Genomic DNA, 23151 nt, shown 5'->3' on the forward strand with positions numbered 1-23151 from the left:
GTTATACAGGGGTATGTAGTCTCTCTGTAAGTTATAAATGAGTATATATGGGTGACATAAGGTCACACAAAAGCAGTGTGTAAGACTGGTGGAGGAGAGCATGCCGAAACGCATGAAAGCTATGACTATAAATCAGGGTTATCCCACCAAATACTGGACTTTGACAATACCTAAACTTTTTTTTAAACATTAGTGTAGTTGTTGTTTCTAAATGAATATGAACTTGTTTTCTTTGCATTGTTTGATGTATGAAAGCACTTCATCTTTGTTCTATTTTGGCCTTTTCAATTTTTATGCATATACCTATAAATAGTAAAAACAGAGGAACTGATCATTTCTATTTCTATCTATTATTATTATTATTTTTTTTTTTGGAGCTGTATGTAGCAGAAGCACATTGGTAACATAAATTGTTATGATAATTTGCCCACTCCCCGCTCAGGAATACCACTACTTCCTTTAATTTAAATTAAAATCTTAAAGACTGCTGCTTTAATATTTTTTCTTACCATCTTCTCCAAATCCCTCGCATAAATTTTCAAACAACAAATATTCATAGAAAATCATTGTGCCAGCAATAAATAAATTGCACTAATTAATTTTAGTGCATACAAAATAATTAAATTAAGGGACTCTATATCAGCGATTCTGAACTGGTGGGTTGGGACCCAGAAGTGGGTAGTAGGCATTAGGGGTGGGCGATATGGCTCTAAAATAATATCATGATATTTCAGGGTATTTTTGCGATAACGATATACTTGGCGATATAGGAAAAAAAAAATTATTAATTAATTTCAGGAATATAGTATAGGAGTATAACAGAATAATCATAATGTGGCAAAATAAATAATATAGCATAAAATAATATAATGCAGCAAATAATATTGCAGAATATTTAGTGCATGCATATAAACTGCAAACTAAAACAATTATACAATAAATACACTTAAAGCTTCACAGTAAATAATAGACTACTTTTAAGACAGAACATCTCTATTATCACGATATGGATTTTTAATATCATGATATTTCTGTGTCACGGTATATTGTATATGATACAATATTGCCCACCCCTAGTAGGTATGTTCTGGGCGGGTCTTAGACAGCCTATATAATATATATTTTTAAGAAATGCTCATCTGGTTTTGTACTCATTTTTTATATTTGGGGGAAAAAGACAGAGAAAGTCTCTTACAAATGTACTTTAAATGCAGAGAATTAAAGTATCTAATTCTTTGACCTTATTTATTTTGTACAGTTTTGATATTTAATTTGATTGTAGTAACTTTTATACATGTAGTTGTCATGTTCCTCCTCAGTTTCTTAAAAAAAAATCAACTTAAATTCTCTTTGCATGCATATGCATGTTTAAATGATGTTTTAAAGGCTATTTTTAAAAAATAAGTTAGTTTGGTTTGTATTTTATAAAAGTGGGTCTCGACTTAATGACCATGATAAAATGTGGGTCCTGGACTGAGACTAGTCGAAAACCACTGCTATATAAGATAGAAATTATTTTTGTGTGGTGTGTGCTCTGATTGGTTCATGGTGACAGAGTTCACTATAGTAGTGAACAGACAGTAATAGTAATATAGTAATAGTGAGTGAAAGCCCGAGAGCCGAGCTGCTCTCACATCTCCATTCATCCAGTAGCTGCCGTCCTGTCATGACATCACTGCTGTTGCCATAGCAACTGTTGCTACCTGAGTGAGATGCTGTATTTGAGCTGATTATTGGATATTTAGTGTGTGCGTGTGTGTGTGTCTGTGTGCACGCATGTGTGTGTATTTGGCAGGGTGTGATTTATTACTGATTAATCCTGTTTTCTGCATTTACATTTAATTTCCGTTTTTGATGAATTTTGCTTCTCGGATGGATTCATATTAATAGTCAGATTTTGGCCAGATTTAATAAATGGGTTGATTGTGTGTGTGTTTGTGAGAGAGAGAGAGAGAGAGATAGATAGATAGAGAGAGAGAGAGAGAGAGAGAGAGAGAGAGAGAGAGAGAGAGAGAGAGAGAGAGAGAGAGAGAGAGAGAGAGAGAGAGAGAGAGAGACAGAGAGAGAGAGAGAGACAGAGAGAGAGAGACAGAGAGATGAATAAGCACTACCAGTCAAAAGTTTGGACACATTATTTCAAAATGTTCCGTATTGTAGATTAATACTAAAGTCATCCAAACTATGAAGAAAAACCCATGGAATTACTTTGTTACTCTGCTCCCTTGATTTACAAATGAAATGTAAAATTTACTGATGATCAGTGATGGTTTGGAGAGACATGTCATCTGCTGGTGTTGATCCACTGTGTTTTATTATCAAGTCTAAAGTCAGTGCAGTTTTGTTTTCCCACAAAATCTTACAGCACTTCATGCTTCCCTCTGCTACTGACAACTTTTATAAAGATGCGGATTTCATTTTCCAGCAGGATTTGGCACACTGCCCACACTGCCAAAAGTACCAATTGGTCTTATATAATATTCTAGTTTTCTGAGACACTGATTTTTGGGTTTTTATTGGCTGTAATCCATAATCATCAACAATAAAAGAAATAAACACTTAAAATAGATCACTCTGTGTGTAATACATCTATATATTATAATATATAATATATTTCACATTTTGAACTGAATTACTGAAATAAATTATAATATTAAAAATATTGCATTTTTTTATTGCAGTTAGGCCTGTCACGATAATAATTTTTTGTGGACAATATATTGTCCCAGAAATTATTGCGATACACAATATTTTTGTAAATACAAGATTATTAAATGCCACTGACATGATTGAGAACAGAATAGCATAAAAAAGAAATTGTACACCTTTTAAAGACAGCTAAAAACTTAAATAATAATTTATTATAATTAGTTTGGGAATTATATTTTTATTTCTTCAACTACTTTAGTCCACACTGTGTGTATGGAGTCATTGAAGTTATTGAAGCATGATTGGCTGAAATACTGTTCACTGTTATATATATATATATATATATATATATATATATATATATATATATGTGAACAAACATACAAATAAACACAATAGACGATATCACGGTTATCAGAGGTTGAGGTTAGGGGTGGGCAATATTATATCGTATACAATATATTGTGACACAGAAATATCATGATATTAAAAATCCATATCGTGATAATAGGGCTGTTCTGTCTTAAAAGTAGTCTATAATTTACTGTGAAGCTTTAGGTGTATTTATTGTATAATTGTTTTAGTTTGCAGTTTATATGCATGCACTAAATATTCTGCAATATTTTTTGCTGCATTATATTATTTTATGCTATATTATTTATTTTGCCACATTATGATTAAACTGTTATACTATTATACTATATTCCTGAAATTAATTGATTATTTTAGTTTTCCTATATCGCCAAGTATATCGTTATCGCAAAAATACCCTGAAATATCGTGATATTATTTTAGAGCCATATCGCCCACCCCTAGTTGAGGTCATGTTAATTTATTGTACGATAAATCGATATTGCAATTATTGTGACAGGCCTCATTGCAGTAATTTTATGCAGCTAATATGTTAGTTGTTAGTATGACACCTTTTAGGCACTAGCTAAGTTGATATGAGTTTTTGCAGAATTTACAGGGAATACAATTAAAATATGGAAAAAGCAAATAAAATACTTTACAAAACAATTTCCTGATGAATAATAATTTAAATGCACAGTCAATATAACTTATAACAAAATGTATTGTATCAACATTTCAAGAAAAATAAATGTTATTGCCATTCGTTAAATATTACCAGCAACATCGGCAAACCCTTTGAAGCAGTAAAACCTTTGTCTTAAAAAGCCTTTTGTAAACACTGCTGTTTATGATCTGCAGTAAAATCTACAGTTTATGGCTCATCCTAACGTCTGTGTGAAGTACAACCTCAGATCATAGCTCCGCCCCCGCAGGCTTAAATGGTAGGCTTACCCGAATGCTCCATTATTCTGGAACAGGGTGAATCTGGACTCATCAGATTTTTACAAGACCTTCTTCCATTGCTCCATCCTTCTTCTAGAGTCTAATCTTTACGCTCTCTAGTAAACTGTAGGCGTTTTTGTAGGTTAGCCTCTCTGGAAAGTGCTTTTTTTAAAGCTACACTGCTGTTGATCACAATCCTTTGAATTCGCTTCACTGCATTGTGTGTGTGGAAAAGCTCTTACTTTCACTATTAAACATTTTTCTGAGTTCTAATGCTGTTTTTGTACCATTTGATGTATTTCACCAAATATTTAAGTGATCGCTGATCACCATTATTCCTTCCTGGAAGATGATGTACCCCGACAGTCCTTCCACTTTTTAATAATGTGTTAGACAGTTCTTAACCTGATTTTAGTATCTTCTTAGATGGCCATCGGATAAATAAGGCTGCTTTTCAGACTGGACAAAAAAATTGAGCTATGTGAGGGTGTACGTTCACAATTTAAAGATTTAGTTAGTAGAATTTATTACAGATAGAACTTGCAGTTAATCCAAGAAAGCTTTCCGTAAGCAGTTAAACGTGAAGTGAAAGTGAAAGCTAGAGTAGTAAACCTGTGGCCTGTGGAAGAGCTGTGAGAGGGATGGCCGTTGGTGAGAGTGTATTATTAGTATATGGCAGCAATAAGTGTGTAAAACCACAGAGTCTGAGAGAGAGCGAGAGACGGACAGATAGGCAGAGAGAGAGAAGCTGCCAATGGCCTTCAGTTCCCTTGTTTCCTTGCTGCGGGTTGTAAACACTATCACTGCGCTGCCTTTTATCTTCTGTAGATTATAATGTATATTTAAACAGTTGTTGCTGTGCCTGTTCTTACTGCTTTCATACTACACCACTCTTATTATTGTGTTGTGTTGGTGTGCGGTTTTGTGTAACTGATACTGCCTGCTAAATTTCATTCAGGATTAATAAAGTATCCAGCTATCTTTTTTTTCTAGTCACTTTAGAGCCATTAAAATAGAACTCATCCTATTTGTCATAGTTCCATCCCATCCTTTCTGACCCATCCATTTTTGTTCTATTCCGTCCCATCCCTTCTTCCATCCCATCCATCTGTTCCCGTTCCATCCATCCCACCTCGTCTGTCCGTCCCGTCAATCCATTTTGTCCATTCCATCCCTTCTGTCCCATCCGTAGGGCTGCCACTAATAATTATATTGGATTAATCAATGATTATTTCTGACATGTCCTCCATCTCTAAAAATGATAGAAACAGCTGAACATGATATTTTAAAAGGCATTTAAATGTCTAGATGTTGTTTAATAAGTGGAAAGTATTATTATTTATTGAGTAAATATGTAATCTGTTGTGTTTGGGCACTTTTGGAGACACAGACTAAGTTAAATGTAAACTGTGTGAGTGAGACATCTACCCATCTCCCATTGCGCTTCTGTCCCCAGCACTTTGTGTAATACAGTAAAATTACAAGTTAACGATTAGTCGACATTTGAATTTGTAGGCGACAATTTTAAATAATCAACATTGCCTATCCATCCCATCCCATTTTATTCTGTTCCATCCCGTCCCTTTACATCCATCTGTCTCCGTTCCATCATCCCACCCTGTCCTCTTTGTCTGTCCCATCCATCAGGCCATACCGTCCATTCCGGCCTTGTTCTGGCCTTGTTCCGATTCGATCGTGTTCCATTCCATCCATCCATCCCATCCCATCCATCCATCCCATCCCATCCCATCATTTCTGAAGCATCCATTTCTGTTCTATTCCGTCAATCCGTCCTATCCATCTGTCCTCTCCACTTCTATCTGTGTCCATCCATCCTATCTATTATTCTCCATTCTGACCCATCAGTTTCTGTTCTGTTTCATCCCGTCCTATCACATCCATCTGTCCCCTGTTCCGCCCATCCGTCCCATCCGTTTTTGTTCCAGCTCTGTCCCATCCGTTTCTATCTGTCCGTTCATGTTCAGTCTCATCCGTCCATCCATTCCATCCATTAGTCACAGTTCTGTCCCTGTTCCATCCATCCCGGTCCGTCTGCCCTATCCATCTATCCATTCATCCCGGTCTGTCCATCCATCCCATCCATTAGTCATAGTTTCATCCCATCTGTTCCGACCCATCTATATCTGTTCTGTTCCGTCCCATCACTTCCACCTATCCCTGTTCCATCCATCCCGGTCCGTCCGTCCATCCGTTCGTTCTTCTGTCTTTCCGTCCATCCGTCCCGTCTGTTTCATGTACCCACCCATCTCCTTCAAATCATGCTTGTTTTCTGAGGGGATCTGAAGCTCCATGTATAGAAAAAGTTATGGTTGAGTCTGCTTTACTAAAAACGGTTGGCCACCTGTACTACTAACCTGTTCTAACATTAGTACTCAGTTACTCAGCATCAGTACAGTGTGTGTGCCTGTGTGTGCCTGTGTGTGCCTGTGTGTGTGTAAGTGTGTGTAAGTGTGTGTGTAAGTGTGTGTGTAAGTGTGTGTGTGTGTGTGTGTAAGTGTGTGTGCCTGTGTGTAAGTGTGTGTGCCTGTGTGTAAGTGTGTGTGCCTGTGTGTAAGTGTGTGTGTAAGTGTGTGTGTAAGTGTGTGTGTAAGTGTGTGTGTAAGTGTGTGTGTAAGTGTGTGTGCCTGTGTGTAAGTGTGTGTGTAAGTGTGTGTGTAAGTGTGTGTGTAAGTGTGTGTGTAAGTGTGTGTGCCTGTGTGTAAGTGTGTGTGTAAGTGTGTGTGCCTGTGTGTAAGTGTGTGTGTAAGTGTGTGTGTAAGTGTGTGTGTAAGTGTGTGTGTAAGTGTGTGTGCCTGTGTGTAAGTGTGTGTGTAAGTGTGTGTGTAAGTGTGTGTGCCTGTGTGTAAGTGTGTGTGCCTGTATGTGCCTGTGTGTAAGTGTGTGTGTGTGTGTGTAAGTGTGTGTGTAAGTGTGTGTGTAAGTGTGTGTGTAAGTGTGTGTGTAAGTGTGTGTGTAAGTGTGTGTGTAAGTGTGTGTGCCTGTGTGTAAGTGTGTGTGTAAGTGTGTGTGTAAGTGTGTGTGCCTGTGTGTAAGTGTGTGTGCCTGTATGTGCCTGTGTGTAAGTGTGTGTGCCTGTGTGTAAGTGTGTGTAAGTGTGTGTAAGTGTGTTTAAGTGTGTGCCTGTGTGTGTAAGTGTGTGTAAGTTTGTGTGTGCCTGTGTGTGCCTGTGTGTGTAAGTGTGTGTAAGTGTGTGTAAGTGTGTGTAAGTGTGTGCCTGTGTGTGCCTGTGTGTGCCTGTGTGTAAGTGTGTGTAAGTGTGTGCCTGTGTGTGCCTGTGTGTGCCTGTGTGTGCCTGTGTGTGCCTGTGTGTGCCTGTGTGTGTAAGTGTGTGCCTGTGTGTGCCTGTGTGTGTAAGTGTGTGCCTGTGTGTGCCTGTGTGTGTAAGTGTGTGTAAGTGTGTGTAAGTGTAACCAGCATTTCCCCTCTGCTTTCAGCTCTAAATCAAAAGCAGGAGCAGCAGTTGAAAAGAAAACTGGGAATAAAGCATGATTAGATATTTACAGGACCAGTCAAAAGTTCAGACACGTTTTCTCATGCAAGGAATTAGTCAATTGACCCACATTATGAGTAATGGTTTCACCTTTTCTTTTAGAGGCATGTCCTGCATGCAATGGTGTGTTAAATGTGTGTTCACCTTTAACACTCAATAAGACTTGTTGCTGAGTGCAATCAAATATATTATTATAAATTTATATTATTTTTTTTATATTTTCCATTTCTCTGTGTTTTAATTTATGTTTAAATATGTTTCTTATTGTATTGTGTTGTTGCAGCTGGATGCCTAAATTTCCTTTGGGTTAAATAAAGTATCATCTATCTATCTATCTATCTATCTATCTATCTATCTATCTATCTATCTATCTATCTATCTATCTATCTATCTATCTATCTATCTATCTATCTATCTATCTATCTATCTATCTATCTATCTATCTATCTATCTATCTATCTATCTATCGTTCTATCTATCTATCGTTCTATCGTTCTATCGTTCTATCGTTCTATCGTTCTATCGTTCTATCGTTCTATCGTTCTATCGTTCTACCTATCTATCGTTCTATCTATCGTTCTATCTATCGTTCTATCGTTCTATCTATCGTTCTATCGTTCTATCTATCGTTCTATCGTTCTATCTATCGTTCTATCGTTCTATCTATCGTTCTATCTATCGTTCTATCTATCGTTCTATCTATCGTTCTATCGTTCTATCTATCGTTCTATCTATCGTTCTATCATTCTATCTATCGTTCTATCGTTCTATCTATCGTTCTACCTACCTATCTATCGTTCTACCTATCTATCGTTCTATCTATCTATCATTCTATCATTCTACCTATCTATCGTTCTATCTATCGTTCTATCTATCTATCGTTCTATCGTTCTATCTATCGTTCTATATATCTATCTATCTATCTATCGTTCTATCTATGATGGAAGATTTGTGTATATGTATATGTGTATACTGCAGTGTATTTCAGTGTATTTCATGCAGACGTCGTGTACCTGTGGTATTTCGCACCTCTCTCTTCCTGTGTGGCTTAAAATCTACACATGAATACTTTCACACAGTGAAGGTTGATTGACCATCTCAGCAGCTGGATGATCTAGAAGCCCATTAACACTAAATTTGGACTGTTTAGACCAAACACCTGCTGTTCTCAACTCATATCAGACATATTGGTCTATTCTCTTACATTTCTTTTCACACCTGGCCTGCTGTGATTCGTTAGCACAGGTAATGGGTAATGCAGTTCTGGCCTTTACATTATTGTTATTCGTGAAGGTTAAACTATTTACTAACTTAGCATTCCCGAATACCATTATATTAAATTCTAACATTGATGCGGTCAAACTAATAATTGTAAAATAAACATAATTAGGGCTAGGAATCGAAATTTGATACCAAAAATGTACAGACTGAAATGTACCATCTTGATGCTACCGTGTACCGAAAGGTCTATAAAATGTGGTGTCTGTTTTCAATACTTTGCATGAAACAGGCATAAGCCAATTTTATTGAAAAAATAAGAACAATGAAGTGCTTCTTCAATTGTTTTGATGCTTTAATAAATTCCTCTCCTCGTTTTGCTCTTTTTTTTAGCTGCCCTTATCTGCACCGGACCACTGGTGATACAGAGCGCAAGTACCACTTACGCTACTATAAGACTGGCACCTGCATCCACGAGACCGATGCCCGAGGGCACTGCGTGAAGAATGGGCTCCACTGCGCCTTCGCTCACGGCCCGCACGACCTCCGGCCGCCAGTCTACGACATCAGGTGAGTGGGATCTGACGACATCTCAACACCTTTAGTAGTGTGGGCAGTGTGCCAAGTCCTGCTGGAAAATGAAATCCGCAGAGGAAAGCATAACGTGCTGTAAGCTTTCGCGGAAAACACTTCCCCATCACTGATTGGTGGAAACTTCACACTAGACCTCAAGCAGCTTGAAAAGCATATTAATTCACTATATTATAATATAGATACTAAATGGAATATTTAAAATGAAATCATGTATATGGACACTTAGTACTTGTTTGTTTTGTGGTAAAATGATCCTTTTTGATATCGCTTTGCCAAAGTATCAGATCGGGACTCAAACAAAACAGTAGACCAACACAACAGCATGGCTCTCCAAACCATCATTGGACCTTAGGACTTTGGCATTTCCCCCCAAAAAAGGTCAAAATTTACTAATGATCAAAGTCAGTGCAGTTTTGTTTTCCCAGAAAATCTTACAGCACTTCATGCTTCCCTCTGGTGACAACTTTTATGGAGATGCAGATTTCATTTTCCAGCAGGAATTGGCACACTGCCCACACTGCCAAAAGTACCAATTGGTCTTATATAATATTCTAATTTTCTGAGATACTGATTTTTGTGATTTTATTGTCTGTAAGCCATATTCAACAATCAAAGATAGATCAACAATAATCAACAATAAAAGATACAAACTCTTAAATAGATCTCTCTTTAGATTTATATAATATATGAGTTTCACATTTTGAACCGAATTACTGAAATAAAGTAACTTTTTAATGATATTCTATTTTTTGAGATGCACCTGTATATAACTCTTTTTGTAAGTTTATTATCACTGTAGGTGTTCTCTATATCAGTTCTCTATATCCGTTGTTGCACCGGAAAGATCTAACACGTAATGTTGCAATACTTCAGTATAAATCGATATTGCCCCGCCCCCTGCTGTTGATCAGTAGCAGCAGCAGGAAGAAGGTGAGGGCTGTGTTTGGTTTCACTTTGCGGAATTGAAAAGATGTAATTCCTGTTTCTGTGCAGGAGGGGATTTCTGCTGCTGCTGCTGCTCGATCATGTGATTTAAACGCTCGGCTGCAGATCGGATGTGTGTTATTGTTTTGCTGCACCTACTCCGTAAATCCCCCGAGGCGTGACACAGGGTTACGCAGTGATCTTAACAGGCTGCTGCGGTGATAAACCACAGATTACAGTCTTTTTAAAGCTTGCTCTTATTTAAAAATAAGATTTTTTTTTTATGAGATAACTGTTGCAACCTTTAGAGAACCCTGTGCCCTGCACATTTTAGTGTTCTCTCCTCTAGCACACCATCTTCGGCTTTAAGAAAGGGCTGTTAATAAGCTGATTGCCCTTTTTACCAAATTTTGCCAGAAGTCAATCATCCAACACATCATGTTATTAATAATGCAATCTGTGCATCAATGACTGGAGTGAAATGAATTGTATTGGATTGTTATTACCTGTAATCTGGTAGGTATTATGTAAAATAAGAACACTGTGATTTAGGGATGTGCAAAATTAAAATCTTCAGATTGTTGCATTGAATTTGGAATTACAGGAAGTGAAATTAAATTCTTTAAAATTCTTAAAAGTTTTGCTTTTAACATATTTTTTTCTTCCAAATTGAAGTACAGACACGAACAGTAACAGTAAGCATGGATTCCCTTTATATTGAATGATTATCAATATCTTATTTCAAAGTAATCAGATGAAACAAACTATGTTTTGGTAAATGTAGTTTTATCATTTATTGAAGGTTTTTTTTACAGTCTCCCTGTAGTGTGCACCTTGTATTTATTCTACTTTAATGGTGGAACAAAGCATTTATATGAAGAATATGTTGGTAATAATATAAATTGATATAAAATGCTGTTAGAACTACTTGTCTACTCTAATATAACAGATATACATACACTGAATTAGGAAAGTGTCTGTATAAAATCTGGAACATGTAGTTTTTCTCTCAGAAGTGCCTTTTTAATTATGACCATTATAGGTTAAAATATTGAGATATTAGTTTTGATCCATATCGCCCAGCGCTAGTGCACAACAATATAATGCAATCAGAATCTCACAGCAGTTCTCCAAAGTAAAGTATGGACACAGTTACTTCTGCAGAAGTAAAATAATGAATCATCTTTTTAATACTCTTAAAACAATAAATGAACAGAAGTCTAATTGGGGTTTGCCATTGGGGTTGGAATATCGTTAAGAATATTATTCTCTGAAATATGGTGCCATATCACCCACCCCTAATTATTACATCAGGGTACTACTTTTTTACTGTTTTTCGCAAACGAAAAATTTACACTGTTTTCATTTCCCATTATATATCTACTAGAGACTTATTAGAGATTATATCTGTCCAGTATCATTTATTTTACTTTAATCCTGGATATATGGAGATATTTGGAGTGCATTATTATTATTAGTATCATGACATTCTGGATCATTAAATTCTGTTACAAATCTGATATCCTTGCATTCTTGCCATATCGTATTATATGCGTTAATAACATTAAATTTCCAGTTTGTTGTAGAAGTGTATTTTATTTAATTCAGTGTTTTCTTATATCGCCGAGAGTATCGTTATCTCAAAAATACCATTAAACAGGGGTGTCCAAACTTTTTTTTGTTGGGGGCCAGAAGGAGAAAAATATAAGTCACGGGCCACAGACTCTGTAATAAAACAAATAATGAATTATACCACTTTAAATAATACATTTTTCCTGATTATTAGTGTGATTGCAGTAATGCAATCACAGTATTGTTCTTCTTAAGTCTTATTAGTGTGATTGCAGTAATGCAATCACAGTATTGTTCTTCTTAAGTCTTATTCTTCTTCTTCTTCTTATTATTATTATTATTATTATTATTAGTGTGATTGCAGTAATGCAATCACAGTACTGATCTTCTTAAGTCTTATTCTTCTTCTTCTTCTTCTTCTTCTTCTTCTTATTATTATTCCACCTGTTTTTTGTCCGGTTAACTAGTGCCGCAGTTTTCGAAATATCGACTTCGTTCAAAAGAGAAAACGTGCGTCCTTATCGGGAATGGTGGGCTTGTATACAGCTTTCCGATCGGACTTACGTTTTTCGTAAAAACTTCGTAAGTACGCGTTTTTTTGCCCATTGAAAATGAATGGGCAGAACTTTGCACGCCCGTGGACGTCGCAATTTTTGAAATACGAAGATGAAACCAATTGAGGACCTGTAGAACTTATTGAGCTCTTTCCGAAAATATGCGTTACGAAAAGTTACGACGTACGGATTTCGTACGAATGTCGTACGAAGTGGCCCCATAGGAATGAATGGGGCCAATCGGAGGACGGCAGCTAGATCGAAGGACAGGTAGCTAGAACTCCAGTACTGTGAGTGTATGGAGCAGCTATGGGATAAATCAGCATTAGGTCAAAAGTTTGGACACCCCGGCCCCCCCCAGTACTGTGTGTAATGGAGCCATGGGTCAAAAGTTTGGACACCCCGGCCCCCCAGTACTGTGTGTAATGGAGCCATGGGTCAAAAGTTTGGACACCCCGGCCCCCCAGTACTGTGTGTAATGGAGCCACGGGTCAAAAGTTTGGACACCCCCGAACGGCCAGAGCAACCTAGCGTGCATAGCTGATTGATGTATTTGCACGTTGCGTAGCAACGTGCAAACACCATTTAATCTAATTTATGCATATACATCACCTAGCAACCACATAGCAACACCTTAGCAACCACCTAGCAACACCTTAGCAACCACCCCGGATACCATAGCAACACCTTAGCAACCGCCTAGCAACACCTTAGCAACCACCTAGCAAACACCTAGCAACACCTTAGCAACCACCCCGGATACCATAGCAACACCTTAGCAACCGCCTAGCAACACCTTAGCAACCACCTAGCAACCACCTAGCAACACCTTAGCAACCACCCCGGATACCATAGCAACACCTTAGCAACCGCCTAGCAACACCCTAGCAACCACCTAGCAACCACCTAGCAACACCTTAGCAACCACCCCGGATACCATAGCAACACCTTAGCAACCGCCTAGCAACACCCTAGCAACCACCTAGCAACCACCTAGCAACACCTTAGCAACCACCCCGGATACCATAGCAACACCTTAGCAACCGCCTAGCAACACCCTAGCAACCACCTAGCAACCACCTAGCAACACCTTAGCAACCACCCAAGATACCATAGCAACACCTTAGCAACCGCCTAGCAACACCCTAGCAACCACCTAGCAACCACCTAGCAACACCTTAGCAACCACCCCGGATACCATAGCAACACCTTAGCAACCACCCCAGATACCATAGCAACACCTTAGCAACCGCCTAGCAACACCTTAGCAACCACCTAGCAACCACCTAGCAACACCCTAGCAACCACCTAGCAACCACCTAGCAACACCTTAGCAACCATCCCGGATACCATAGCAACACCTTAGCAACCGCCTAGCAACACCCTAGCAACCACCTAGCAACCACCTAGCAACACCTTAGCAACCACCACAGATACCATAGCAACACCTTAGCAACCGCCTAGCAACACCCTAGCAACCACCTAGCAACCACCTAGCAACACCTTAGCAACCACCCAAGATACCATAGCAACACCTTAGCAACCGCCTAGCAACACCCTAGCAACCACCTAGCAACCACCTAGCAACACCTTAGCAACCACCCCGGATACCATAGCAACACCTTAGCAACCACCCCGGATACCATAGCAACACCTTAGCAACCGCCTAGCAACACCTTAGCAACCACCTAGCAACCACCTAGCAACACCTTAGCAACCACCCCAAATACCATAGCAACACCTTAGCAACCGCCTAGCAACACCTTAGCAACCGCCTAGCAACACCTTAGCAACCACCTAGCAACCACCTAGCAACACCTTAGCAACCACCCCGGATACCATAGCAACACCTTAGCAACCGCCTAGCAACCACCTAGCAACCACCTAGCAACACCTTAGCAACCACCCCGGATACCATAGCAACACCTTAGCAACCACCTAGCAACACCTTAGCAACCACCTAGCAACACCATAGCAGATACCAGCCAGCACTGCAATCACACTCGCAGTTTCTGTAGGAACTGCAATCTAGTTCCACCTGTTTTTTGTCCGGTTAACTAGTGCCGCAGTTTTCGAAATATCGACTTCGTTCAAAAGAGAAAACGTGCGTCCATATCGGGAATGGTGGGCTTGTATACAGCTTTCCGATCGGACTTACGTTTTTCGTAAAAACTTCGTAAGTACGCGTTTTTTTGACCATTGAAAATGAATGGGCAGAACTTTGCACGCCCGTGGACGTCGCAATTTTTGAAATATGAAGATGAAACCAATTGAGGACCTGTAGAACTTATTGAGCTCTTTCCGAAAATATGCGTTACGAAAAGTTACGTCGTACGGATTTCGTACGATTGTCGTACGAAGTGGCCCCATTGGAATGAATGGGGCCAATCGGAGGACGGCAGCTAGATCGAAGGACAGGTAGCTAGAACTCCAGTACTGTGAGTGTATGGAGCAGCTATGGGATAAAACAGCATTAGGTCAAAAGTTTGGACACCCCGGCCCCCCAGTACTGTGTGTAATGGAGCCACGGGTCAAAAGTTTGGACACCCCGGCCCCCCAGTACTGTGTGTAATGGAGCCACGGGTCAAAAGTTTGGACACCCCGGCCCCCCAGTACTGTGTGTAATGGAGCCACGGGTCAAAAGTTTGGACACCCCCGAACGGCCAGAGCAACCTAGCGTGCATAGCTGATTGATGTATTTGCACGTTGCGTAGCAACGTGCAAACACCATTTAATCAAATTTATGCATATACATCACCTAGCAACCACCTAGAAACACCATAGCAACCACCCCGAATACCATAGCAACACCTTAGCAACCACCTAGCAACTGCTTAGGAGTGACCTACCAACCACTTAGCAACACCAAAGCAACCACCCTGGATACCATAGCAACACCTTAGCAACTGCCTAGCAACACCATAGCAACCACCTAGCAACCATCTAGCAACACCTTAGCAACCACCCGGGATACCATAGCAACACCTTAGCAACCGCCTAGCAACACCCTAGCAACCACCTAGCAACCACCTAGCAACACCTTAGCAACCACCCCGGATACCATAGCAACACCTTAGCAACCGCCTAGCAACACCATAGCAACCACCTAGCAACCACCTAGCAACACCTTAGCAACAACCCCGGATACCATAGCAACACCTTAGCAACCGCCTAGCAACACCATAGCAACCACCTAGCAACCACCTACCAACACCTTAGCAACCACCCCGGATACCATAGCAACACCTTAGCAACCGCCTAGCAACACCCTAGCAACCACCTAGCAACCACCTAGCAACACCTTAGCAACCACCCCGGATACCATAGCAACACCTTAGCAACCGCCTAGCAACACCTTAGCAACCACCTAGCAACACCTTAGCAACCACCCCGGATACCATAGCAACACCTTAGCAACCGCCTAGCAACACCCTAGCAACCACCTAGCAACCACCTAGCAACACCTTAGCAACCACCCCAGATACCATAGCAACACCTTAGCAACCGCCTAGAAACACCCTAGCAACCATCTAGCAACACCTTAGCAACCACCCCGGATACCATAGCAACACCTTAGCAACCGCCTAGCAACACCCTAGCAACCACCTAGCAACCACCTAGCAACACCTTAGCAACCACCCCGGATACCATAGCAACACCTTAGCAACCGCTTAGCAACACCCTAGCAACCACCTAGCAACCACCTAGCAACACCTTAGCAACCACCAAAGATACCATAGCAACACCTTAGCAACCGCCTAGCAACACCCTAGCAACGACCTAGCAACCACCTAGCAACACCTTAGCAACCACCACGGATACCATAGCAACACCTTAGCAACCGCCTAGCAACACCCTAGCAACCACCTAGCAACCACCTAGCAACACCTTAGCAACCACCCCGGATACCATAGCAACACCTTAGCAACCGCCTAGCAACACCCTAGCAACCACCTAGCAACCACCTAGCAACACCTTAGCAACCACCCCGGATACCATAGCAACACCTTAGCAACTGCCTAGCAACACCCTAGCAACCACCTAGCAACACCTTAGCAACCACCCCGGATACCATAGCAACACCTTAGCAACCGCCTAGCAACACCCTAGCAACCACCTAGCAACCACCTAGCAACACCTTAGCAACCATCCCGGATACCATAGCAACACCTTAGCAACCGCCTAGCAACACCCTAGCAACCACCTAGCAACCACCTAGCAACACCTTAGCAACCACCCCGGATACCATAGCAACACCTTAGCAACCGCCTAGCAACACCCTAGCAACCACCTAGCAACCACCTAGCAACACCTTAGCAACCACCCCGGATACCATAGCAACACCTTAGCAACCGCCTAGCAACACCCTAGCAACCACCTAGCAACACCTTAGCAACCACCCCGGATACCATAGCAACACCTTAGCAACCGCCTAGCAACACCCTAGCAACCACTTAGCAACACCTTAGCAACCACCCCGGATACCATAGCAACACCTTAGCAACCGCCTAGCAACACCTTAGCAACCACCTAGCAACCACCTAGCAACACCTTAGCAACCACCCCGGATACCATAGCAACACCTTAGCAACCGCCTAGCAACACCTTAGCAACCACCTAGCAACCACTTAGCAACACCTTAGCAACCACCCCGGATACCATAGCCACACCTTAGCAACCACTTAGCAACACCTTAGCAACACCATAGCAGATACCAGCCAGCACTGCAATCACACTCGCAGTTTCTGTAGGAACTGCAATCTAGTTCTTCTTCTTCTTCTTCTTATTATTCCACCTGTTTTTTGTCCGGTTAACTAGTGCCGCAGTTTTCGAAATATCGACTTCGTTCAAAAGAGAAAACGTGCGTCCATATCGGGAATGGTGGGCTTGTATACAGCTTTCCGATCGGACTTACGTTTTTCGTAAAAACTTCGTAAGTACGCGTTTTTTTGCCCATTGAAAATGAATGGGCAGAACTTTGCACGCCCGTGGACGTCGCAATTTTTGAAATACGAAGATGAAACCAATTGAGGACCTGTAGAACTTATTGAGCTCTTTCCGAAAATATGCGTTACGAAAAGTTACGACGTACGGATTTCGTACGAATGTCGTACGAAGTGGCCCCATTGGAATGAATGGGGCCAATCGGAGGACGGCAGCTAGATCGAAGGACAGGTAGCTAGAACTCCAGTACTGTGTGTAATGGAGCAGCTATGGGATAAATCAGCGTTAGGTCAAAAGTTTGGACACCCCGGCCCCCCAGCACTGTGTGTAATGGAGCCATGGGTCAAAAGTTTGGACACCCCGGCCCCCCAGTACTGTGTGTAATGGAGCCACGGGTCAAAAGTTTGGACACCCCCGAACGGCCAGAGCAACCTAGCGTGCATAGCTGATTGATGTATTTGCACGTTGCGTAGCAACGTGCAAACACCATTTAATCTAATTTATGCATATAAATCACCTAGCAACCACCTAGAAACACCATAGCAACCACCACAGATACCATAGCAACACCTTAGCAACCGCCTAGCAACACCTTAGCAACCACCCTGGATACCATAGCAACACCTTAGCAACCGCCTAGCAACACCTTAGCAACCACCTAGCAACCACCTAGCAACACCTTAGCAACCACCCCGGATACCATAGCAACACCTTAGCAACCGCCTAGCAACACCCTAGCAACCACCTAGCAACCACCTAGCAACACCTTAGCAACCACCCTGGATACCATAGCAACACCTTAGCAACCGCCTAGCAACACCCTAGCAACCACCTAGCAACCACCTAGCAACACCTTAGCAACCACCCCGGATACCATAGCAACACCTTAGCAACCGCCTAGCAACACCCTAGCAACCACCTAGCAACCACCTAGCAACACCTTAGCAACCACCCCGGATACCATAGCAACACCTTAGCAACCGCCTAGCAACACCCTAGCAACCACCTAGCAACACCTTAGCAACCATCCTGGATACCATAGCAACACCTTAGCAACGGCCTAGCAATACCTTAGCAACCACCTAGCAACATCTTAGCAACCACCCCGGATACCACAGCAACACCTTAGCAACCACCTAGCAACACCTTAGCAACCACCTAGCAACACCTTAGCAGATACCAGCCAGCACTGCAATCACACTCGCAGTTTCTGCAGGAACTGCAATCTAGTTTCATTTACACACCTTTTTACTTGACTAATTATCTTTATCTTTGACAGTGTTGTGTAAACTAAGATTTTTCAAATTGATGTTTAATTTCATGATGTCTCTTAATATTAAACTCCTTAATTACGCCAACTTTTAGACTCTTTGGCCCGTTTTTCTGCGCTAGAAATGCGCACTCTCTCCGCTTTTAAACTCTTTTGCCCCGTTTTTCTGTGCTAGAAATGCGCACTCTCTCCGCTTTTAGACTCTTTGGTCCGTTTTTCTGCGCTAGAAATGCGCACCCTCTCCGCTTTTAGACTCTTTGGCCCGTTTCTGACACCTAGAGTTCAAACTTTGAATCTCACATTATAAAAACCTGCTTAACAGCGGGCCAACTTTCATTCTATTTCTAAAATACCTCGCGGGCCGCTCCAAAAAAGGAAACGGGCCGCAGTTTGGACACCCCTGCCATAAAATATCATGATATTATTTTAGGGCCATATCGCCCAACCCTAGTGTCCAATTACTTTTGGCCATCTAGTTCATTTAAATAAATACGTAACCTCCATCTCTGAGCTAACCGTTGCAGTTCTTCATGCAATTCTGACTCGCAGCTTCTGTTGGTTGCTGAGATTTGCAGTGAACGAGACGCTCGGGTTGAGTAACAGAAAATATCAGGACACAAGAAATATGCGCTCTCTCCTGTTGCCTAGCAACTGGCATGTGGAAATCGCTGCCGCATCCCCCGTTTGAGGGTCTCGCATCTCCAGCTTCGAGCTGCTGAAGCTCCCAGAGCTGCTCTAACTTGTGTAATCCTCTCCACAGAGAGATCCAGGCCCAGGAGGCCCTGCAGAACGGACAGCTGGGCTCCGGAGAGGGCATCCCGGACCTGCAGCCCGGAGTCCTGGCCAGCCAGGCCATGATCGAGAAGACCCTGATCGAGGACCCCCGCTGGCAGGGTGAGCCCCAGTAACCCCTCAGATCACAAGAGCTCAGACCACCGTGCATGTGTATGAGTGAATCAGTGCATCAATCAGTGTGAACACAGATCTTTCATTTTTTATCTCCCTCCCTCTCTTCCATCTCTCTCTCTCTCTCTCTACAGATACTAATTTTGTTCTGGCCAACTACAAAACAGAGCAATGCACCAAGCCCCCGCGCCTATGCAGACAAGGCTACGCCTGCCCCCATTACCACAACAGCCGAGATAGAAGAAGAAATCCCCGAAAATTCAAGTACAGGTAGGACCAGGAGGCTGCGGCACAGAGAGAATCAGCGGCTGGTGTCACTGCCACGATTTAATGTCGTGATATTTAAGGAGTGGATGATGAATGAACATCATTAAAAGGATTTTAATGTTGAAACATAAAAAAAAAAAACTTATAAAACTGATAAACTGTGATCCAGCTGGACGTCTTCTTCTGTTATCACACCAGTACAATCCAAAATGGCTTTACTACACATAGGAATGACTAAAAAACTAACTAGTTTATCTAGTTTAGCTAGAAAAACACTAAACTTTAAAATGTTAATGTAAGAAAAAGACTAAATGCCAGCTTTAGGTTACAACAAAGTTTAAAAAAATAAATACACACACACACACACACTATTATTAGTTTTACATTGTGCTTAATTATATTACAGTGAAATTATCTTTTGAAACTATCTTATTTTAACTTAGAATCAAAATAAGCACAAAAAGTCACCAGTTAACTTATTCAAATAATTCAGATAAAGTCAGGAATTTAAGTCTAAATTCACTTGTTTCAAGTATTTTATAATTTACAACTATAATATAGTTAGCTGTAATACATACAGTACCAGGCAAAATTTTGGACACATCTTAAATTTATTTTTTTTATTTTTTTTTATAATTTTTATCCCATTTTCTTCCCAATTTACAAGGCCAGTTATCCAACCCACTCATTAGGACTCCCCTTATCACTAGTGATGACCTAAAACACACCAGGAGGTTGAAGACTAACACATGCCTCCTCTGATACATGTGAAGTCAGTCACCGCTTCTTTTTGAACCTCTTTGCCGAGTAGCATTACAGCGCTAACGCTCGGAGGAAAGCACAGCAACTCGGTTCTGATACATCAGCTCACAGACGCAGCCTTGTGCTGATCCACATCACCCTAGAAGTGTTGAGGGGAAAGAGCGCCATCTACTGTACCCACCCAGAGAGAGCAAGAACAGAGCTGATGGCAAGCTACATGACCGGGATTCGAACCAGTCTCCCAGTCATAGTGCTTAGCCTGCTGGACCACTTTGAGCCTCAGTTTGTCTCAATTTTATTATTATTTATATTTAATTTATTGTTCTGCATTGTAGATTAATTCTAGAGTCATCCAAACTATGAAGAAAACATATGATTTTTTATTGTAAATAGGAAAGTGTTAAACAAACGAGACTGTTTTATATTTTACATAATTTGCACATCTAGGCTGAAAAGCTTTATGAGGTAGAGTCACCTGGAATTCAGGCTTTCAGGTAACAGCTGTGCTGAACTCATCAAGAGTTAATTATTTGAATTTCCTGTCTCTTAATGTGTTTGAGAGCATCAGTTGTGTTGTAAAGTTGTGAAGTGTGTTCAGACTTTTGCCTGGTACTGTATATATATATATATATATATATATATATGTGTTTGATTGTTGTGAGCCCCTGTGCTGTGCGGCAGGTCGACCCCGTGTCCGAGTGTAAAGCACGGTGACGAGTGGGGCGAGCCGTCGAAGTGTGAGAGCGGGGATAGCTGTCAGTACTGCCACTCCCGCACCGAGCAGCAGTTCCACCCGGAGGTGAGGAGAACCTGATCAGTGTGTTTATAACCTGTGCAGGAATATCTCTACATATAACTGACATAACTTTAATCAGAGGGTTTGATATAACAGAGCTTATTTCTGTTCACAGATTTACAAATCTACAAAATGCAACGACATGAGGCAGACTGGATACTGTCCACGGGGGCCATTCTGTGCTTTTGCACATGTAGAAAGTAAGTATTGTAAATTATAGTGTTTACTACAAACAAAAACAGATAGACTTTGCTGGTAGTGTTGCATTGTATACTGATACTTAAGAAGTATTTCATTACATTCATTAATACGTCATTAAAAAGGTACAATAATCTGTTTATTAAAATAGTTACTTTAACCCGTTCGTCATCACATATTTATACAAATATCACACACAAATAATCACACACGCCTTCTCAACTTAATAGCTCAAAAATGCCTCAACATGTTTAGAAAGAGCCATGGGTTGAGTGTAGGGTCGACTCACTGATGTAACTGACGTAAAACATGCACCGTGTGATTTTTGAACCGTTTGCCGCACTTCCACCACCAAAAAAAGTGTGTTCGCAACGGAAACCGAAAAATACTAGGTTCTTGAGCAGAACCCGTTTTCAAGGCTGCTGTGCTATGCGCTGACTGTTCTACTAAAACTGGTGCTGAAAAGCTTCACGGTTCTTATAAGCCCGAACGGAACTTTTTTTTGGTGGAAAAGCAGTATGAGAGAATTGGTTCACTAATCGAGTGCAAATTCAAATCAATGATTCAAATGTATTGCACATGTGGCCATATATTAATATCAGGTTCTGAGCTGGTGCTTCTGTCTAATTGGGTACGCAGACACTTACAATAATGTTAAGCCCTAAACCCATACATCACCCAGTGCCCCTCCCAAACTACCCCTCCCATTTTTCAGCATTTTTCAAATTTGAGCTGAGAGTGGAGTCAGATAAATTCAGGAGGATTAGTTACCATGTATTCTCTATATAACCGTGCACACCAAATAGTGACATTTGTTTACCGTTAGATCCCTACAGGAGTTTTTAAACTAGGCTGCTTTCACATTACCAGGCTGAAGTGACTCAAATCTGATTTTTTTTTTTTTTTTGCTGGCTCAGTTCAGATATTTTTAATGGCGGTGTGAACATGCTAAATCTGTTTATATACACGTTTCAATGTGCACTTGTGAGGTGTTTAAGGGACAGATTCGTTCACATTGCACACAGATACAGATCACTTACTTTTACAGTGAATGTGAACCGTCAAGATAGGCTAATCTGATCTGTGCAAAAATTCGGATTTGAGCTAATGTGGCTTGTTCTAATGTGAACGTAGCCTTATAGATTTTGTGTGTTTTCAGGAATTCCTTCTACAGAAGAGACCATGAGCACTCTGCTCACAGCCATGCAGTCGGGCTCTCAGGTCAAGCTGGGCTCCCAGCAGTACCCCGAGTGTCCGGTCAGCGAGTGGAGCGCCACCACCAATTCCATCACCAGCAGCGCCAGCAACAACGGCCAATCGGCTAACGTATGTTCACCAGTACCAGCACACACACACACACACACCCGCCGCACTCCGGGAGCATGCTTCACACTGTCTCAGCACTAAACCAGTTTACTGAATTCACATTTACAGTAGAATAACTGTGTGGGTTCCTACCATAGATATACAGAGAGAGAATGCAGACGCTGGATTGGCTGTTGTGGTCTGTGCATACATGCGTCCACCATATTGGTCCAGGCAAGACTGGCCTGTTAACAAATACTTTCTGCTTTTTCTGGTTAAATAGCATAATAATGTTTCTTAAACAATGGCATGTTAGATGTATTAGTACTAGTAGAATGGCTATATATATATATATATATATATATATATATATATATATATATATATA

At 41.1% G+C, this 23151-nt stretch overlaps 1 protein-coding gene across 2 annotated transcripts in view; it reads left to right on the plus strand.

Moving 5' to 3' along the window:
* unkl (unk like zinc finger) overlaps positions 1 to 23151 on the plus strand; it is a 44782-nt gene that overhangs the window by 6328 nt on the left and 15303 nt on the right. For both annotated transcript variants that reach the window (XM_022666669.2, XM_022666670.2), the window contains exons 3-8: positions 9065 to 9241; positions 19290 to 19423; positions 19570 to 19705; positions 21146 to 21263; positions 21376 to 21460; positions 22618 to 22784. In XM_022666669.2, coding sequence (XP_022522390.2) covers positions 9065 to 9241; positions 19290 to 19423; positions 19570 to 19705; positions 21146 to 21263; positions 21376 to 21460; positions 22618 to 22784 — 817 coding nt within the window. The remainder of the gene's footprint in view (positions 1 to 9064; positions 9242 to 19289; positions 19424 to 19569; positions 19706 to 21145; positions 21264 to 21375; positions 21461 to 22617; positions 22785 to 23151) is intronic.

This window comes from Astyanax mexicanus, chromosome 3, assembly GCF_023375975.1.
Source record: "Astyanax mexicanus isolate ESR-SI-001 chromosome 3, AstMex3_surface, whole genome shotgun sequence".
In the NCBI taxonomy this organism is placed as follows: Eukaryota; Metazoa; Chordata; class Actinopteri; order Characiformes; family Acestrorhamphidae; genus Astyanax; species Astyanax mexicanus.